Raw genomic sequence first — 4,317 nt, 5'->3', positions numbered from 1 at the left:
GAATGGGATTACCTGATGTTGGCATGCTGTAAGAAGCCACCTTCTGCAAAGTGGAAAGGACTTACTTCTCTGTCCTCTTCGTTTTTAGCTCATATGTTGTGTCCACTATATAGCCAAGCGAGTAACAAAATTTTTAATTTCTGCAGTGCCAATCAAAACCCTCAGATAAAAAAATGCTTAGTACGTACTTAGTGGCAAAGCGAAGCTATTTGGACAAGTATTTTAGTCTGATCGTGGAGTTTGTTGATTCCAAGTTTCAAATGGAAAATAACACTTCCACTAATTCCCCCCCTTTTACATGAACACACAAGGAAAAATACAACTTTCTTTGCTTTCTTTAGTTTATGTACCATGAGGTTGAGGAATCTCCATCCCCTATTAACACAAAAATACATAAAAATAAATACAATAGTTATATGTATATAGATTCTTCTTTTAATCTGGATATTATATCATGTAAATTAGCTACAGGTAAATAATGCATAGAGAACCATCTAATCCCACTAATAAAATAAAACCAACATTAATATTACTGTTTAGTGATATTCTTTCTACTTGTAAATGAAGGTCTTATATTCGACTCTTATAAATAAAAAATTTAATACCTAATTTTGAATCTCATTGTGTGACTTGACACAAATTTCCACCCTCTTGTAAGAAAAGTAAAAATAAAATCCCCACTAAAGTTACAGTCCATTATTTTAGGACCTTATGTATTGTAACATGCAAGAGATTTTTCAGTGTGATCGGTATACTATGTGATACATTACGTGTCACTATACAAATAGTGGAATATGTGTGCTAAAAAGTTAATAACTTGAAAAATAAATTTTTTCACCACTTCTATTAAAACACGTAGTGCACTACTTGTGTTCCCGTTGCAATGAAAAATTTCTCGTAGCAGTAGCATGCGACTAGATAGGTGCATGCTTTCGAAATTTTCAACCTTAATCCACTTAGACAGAGAGGATCATTCTTTTGGTGCAAACCCACTTGATGATTAATTACTGGACTGAGATCAGTTCAGACCTGAAGAAAAATAATACAGTATCCCTTTTTTTGTTTTTTTTTTTTTTTGTCACGTGTTGGGACAGTTTTTGGGATTGACGTTTTACGTCAACTGGATCTGAAAATTATAACAAAGAAACTTAGTTATTCTATCTCACTCGTATCATGAATCCACCATGTCCATTGATGAATCTTTGTCGTTGGTTACCATCTCCATCTGGTCATCACTCCGATCTTCTTCCTCTGTACTCTCTCCATCTTCGTCGTCTCCATTTCGATCCCCGTTTTCCCTTTCAATATCTTCAATCACCGGCTGGTCTGGCTGGACCTTGATCAACGGCCGCATTGTTTCAGCAATGGGCTTCTCCACATAACTAGCATCATTCTTATTGTTCTTTTTACTGTGCAAGATGTCCAGCAGGTGAAAATATGGACATGTTTTTGAATCCTCAGAGCGTGTTTTGCTGCTCTCCTTCACCTTCTTGTAGTACTTGTTGATGTTCTCCCACTTCTCTTTGCACCTCTTTGCACTCCTATTGTATCCGAGCCGCTTCATCCCCACCGATATCTCCTCCCAAAGAGATCCTTTAGGCCCGGATTCTTGGTACTTCACGTCAAGACATGTCCTCAAGTTTATCAAAGCTTCAACTTCAACTCTTGGCCATCTTGTGGACCCTGCGGGAAATGGACTTTCACCCTTATTCAGTTTCGGAACCTCAAAATTACTACTTCTAGTCACTGCCACCGGAGCTGGAAGCGGTGGTGGCATTAGTACTGACATTGGCTGAGGCTGGGATGATGGTGCCTCAAGTGCTTGCATATTCGTCAAATTTTGTTGTCCCGAAACCTTGTGCAAGAATTCAATAACCGCGGCATCTTTTGCTGCTGCTAACGATCTTTCTTGGGCTAAAATTTCATGTTCTTTACTCATCCTCGCCATCTCTTCCATCCTCCAAGCTTCTTCTCTCGCCATTCGTTGGTGCTCGCATTTCGCTATTGCTTCCAAGAATTTCTCCTGCAGCTTTTCTTGCTTCTCCAGCACGTCCTTGGTCAGCCTTCTGAAGAAGTACTTCCACTTCCTTTTTCTCTTGTTGCGCGGCTGAACTTGAAACTCTTCGTCCGACGCAGTCGAGGAAGTAGAACTCGAAAAAAGATTGTTTGCTGCCAAGTTTGGCTTGAACCCATTAAGATTCTGATGAGAGAGATTGAGAGGTGATATTGTAATGTGTGGTGGTGAAATTTGAGGACCATTTGGAAGAAAGCCATTGGTTGGGGTCTGGATGCTTGGTGTTGAAGAAAGAGGAAGAGTAGTAATCGTGACATGAGGAACTACAAGACTAGGGTTGTTTGGATGGCTGTTGTTCATGGTTGGCCACAGTACTACTTGAGGTTTTGGTTGTATTGTTGATGGGTGATGATGATTTTGATGAGCGAAAGCTTCAAGTTCATCGAAAAATCGATAGGTTTTTCCTTCTTGTTTTCCAGATCGGCCTTGTTTGGTTCTCCTGTGGTACTTATACACGTTCTCGAATTTCTCCTTGCATTTCTTAGCGCTTCGGTAATAACCAAGCTCACCTAGCTTTCTACAGAGAGAGGATAAATAAAAATTAGATAGAAAAAAGCTCATGAACTCTAATTTTATATTTTTATGATCATCTCGTAAACTCAGTAACTTGGGAAAAAAATAAATAAAGAATATTTACAAAATATGGACACATTATTTAAAATAACAAGAACACCAAGATTCCTTAATCAAACAACAAAATCTGTTTTCATCTCCACCTTGCATGCTACTGCTACCCTTCTATTTTTAAATTACTTTAGCATCATGAAAAAAACCATGACAACCCATGTCTTAATATGGATCATTCTTTCTTTTTATCAATTAATAACAAATAAATAAATTAGAGGGAACGAAAACAAATTACAATTGCAAAATATGAAATTGAATTCTTAAAAATCAACAAAACGACCTTGCAAGCCGAAAACTAATAAACAAACTAGCTATACCCAGATTGCCTGCAAAAGTACGTATGAATTTTTATGGATCAAAGGTGTTCAAAATTTGTTGAACCTTGTAGCTTTAGCGATTAAGGCATTTACTTCGACTCTAAGGACAAAGCTCGAACCCTCTGGCCTCGCTTTCAACCCAAAAACCAATAATAAAAGAAAGAACAAAACAACACTAAAATAAAAGAAAAGGAGCGATGATCGATCTCAGATGCATAATTAAGGTTAAACATGTACACTATAACTAGCTAGCTGGTACTTTTTCGGTCAAAAAGATGAAAAGTTCACCTTGAAACATCTTCCCACAATGGAGCTTTGAGACTAGAGTCACGAAAAGCGTCATCCATTTGAGACCGTATCTTCAGAAGCGCCACCGTTTCTTGTCGAGGCCACCGGTTTCCTCCAGATAAATTCCGGTCACCCTTGTTTTCCTCTTGAACTGAATTTGACAACACGTTTGTCGTTTCGGATTCATGACTTCCTTCAGGAACCACTTCTGCCGTGTCGGCCGCTTCGACACCGGAGCTCCCGCCAGATGGGAACATAGTTGATGAGTTGTCAGGCACAGCCGCAGGAACCGCAGGCATATACTTAGCGCAGTTAGAGCTGAGAAATATGTGACAAGAGAGAGGTGAAATTCTCTCTTGGGTTTTATGAAGGTGGGATTATATATCTAAGTTTCATTTTTTGGAATTAATTAACTTATTGTGGTGGGTTTTGCCTGTCAATCTCAATAATCCATTCCTTTTATTAATTAAAAATTATCAAACTTTAATTGTACACATAAGCTATGGAATCTTCAGTTATTTTTTTGGTTGTTGTTGGTTAAAAATGTCCATCACAGACTCATTTGGTTCCCTTCACACATGTTCTTAGTAATTATACGAGTGCCAGCAAGGTATAACCTACGCTATATTAAAAAAATACAAAAATGTATCACTCAAATTATTAATTCGAAATATACATTCAAGTAATAATATAGTTTATCATTAAGCTTAAATGCAATTAAAAAAATACAAAAATATTTTTAGATTGTATCCCAAGTTTCTTGTGTATGTATTTGTATATATATTTACATGTTATGTAATAGTATCCAAATATATACAAATTTAATTTAATATAATTTGAATATATATTTTAACACCGTAACATGTCATCATGTGTGATGAAAGATAATAATATTTTTGACTTTTTAAACAATCGTTATTGTACCTAAATTAAAAAAAACAGAACAAGCTGCTCTAATTAAATTGTTTAATATTATATATAATATATATTTGAATTGATCATACATTTATC

The 4,317-nt window shown here is 36.4% G+C and overlaps 1 protein-coding gene across 1 annotated transcript; it reads right to left on the bottom strand.

Annotated features, from left to right (window-relative positions):
• Nucleotides 1–1,036: 1,036 nt before the first annotated feature.
• Nucleotides 1,037–3,684, bottom strand: LOC137725725 (trihelix transcription factor DF1-like). The gene is made up of 2 exons (XM_068464493.1): nt 3,307–3,684; nt 1,037–2,591 (listed from the first exon to the last, which is right to left on the bottom strand). The coding sequence occupies exons 1-2, from the start codon at nt 3,603–3,605 to the stop codon at nt 1,172–1,174; spliced, it is 1,719 nt and encodes a 572-aa protein (XP_068320594.1). The 5' UTR covers nt 3,606–3,684; the 3' UTR covers nt 1,037–1,171.
• Between the last annotated feature and the right edge of the window lie 633 nt (nt 3,685–4,317).

Source organism: Pyrus communis, chromosome 2, assembly GCF_963583255.1.
Source record: "Pyrus communis chromosome 2, drPyrComm1.1, whole genome shotgun sequence".
Taxonomy (NCBI): Eukaryota; Viridiplantae; Streptophyta; class Magnoliopsida; order Rosales; family Rosaceae; genus Pyrus; species Pyrus communis.
The sequence above is the reverse complement of the archived record's forward strand: the minus strand, read 5'-3'. Positions and strand labels throughout refer to the sequence as shown.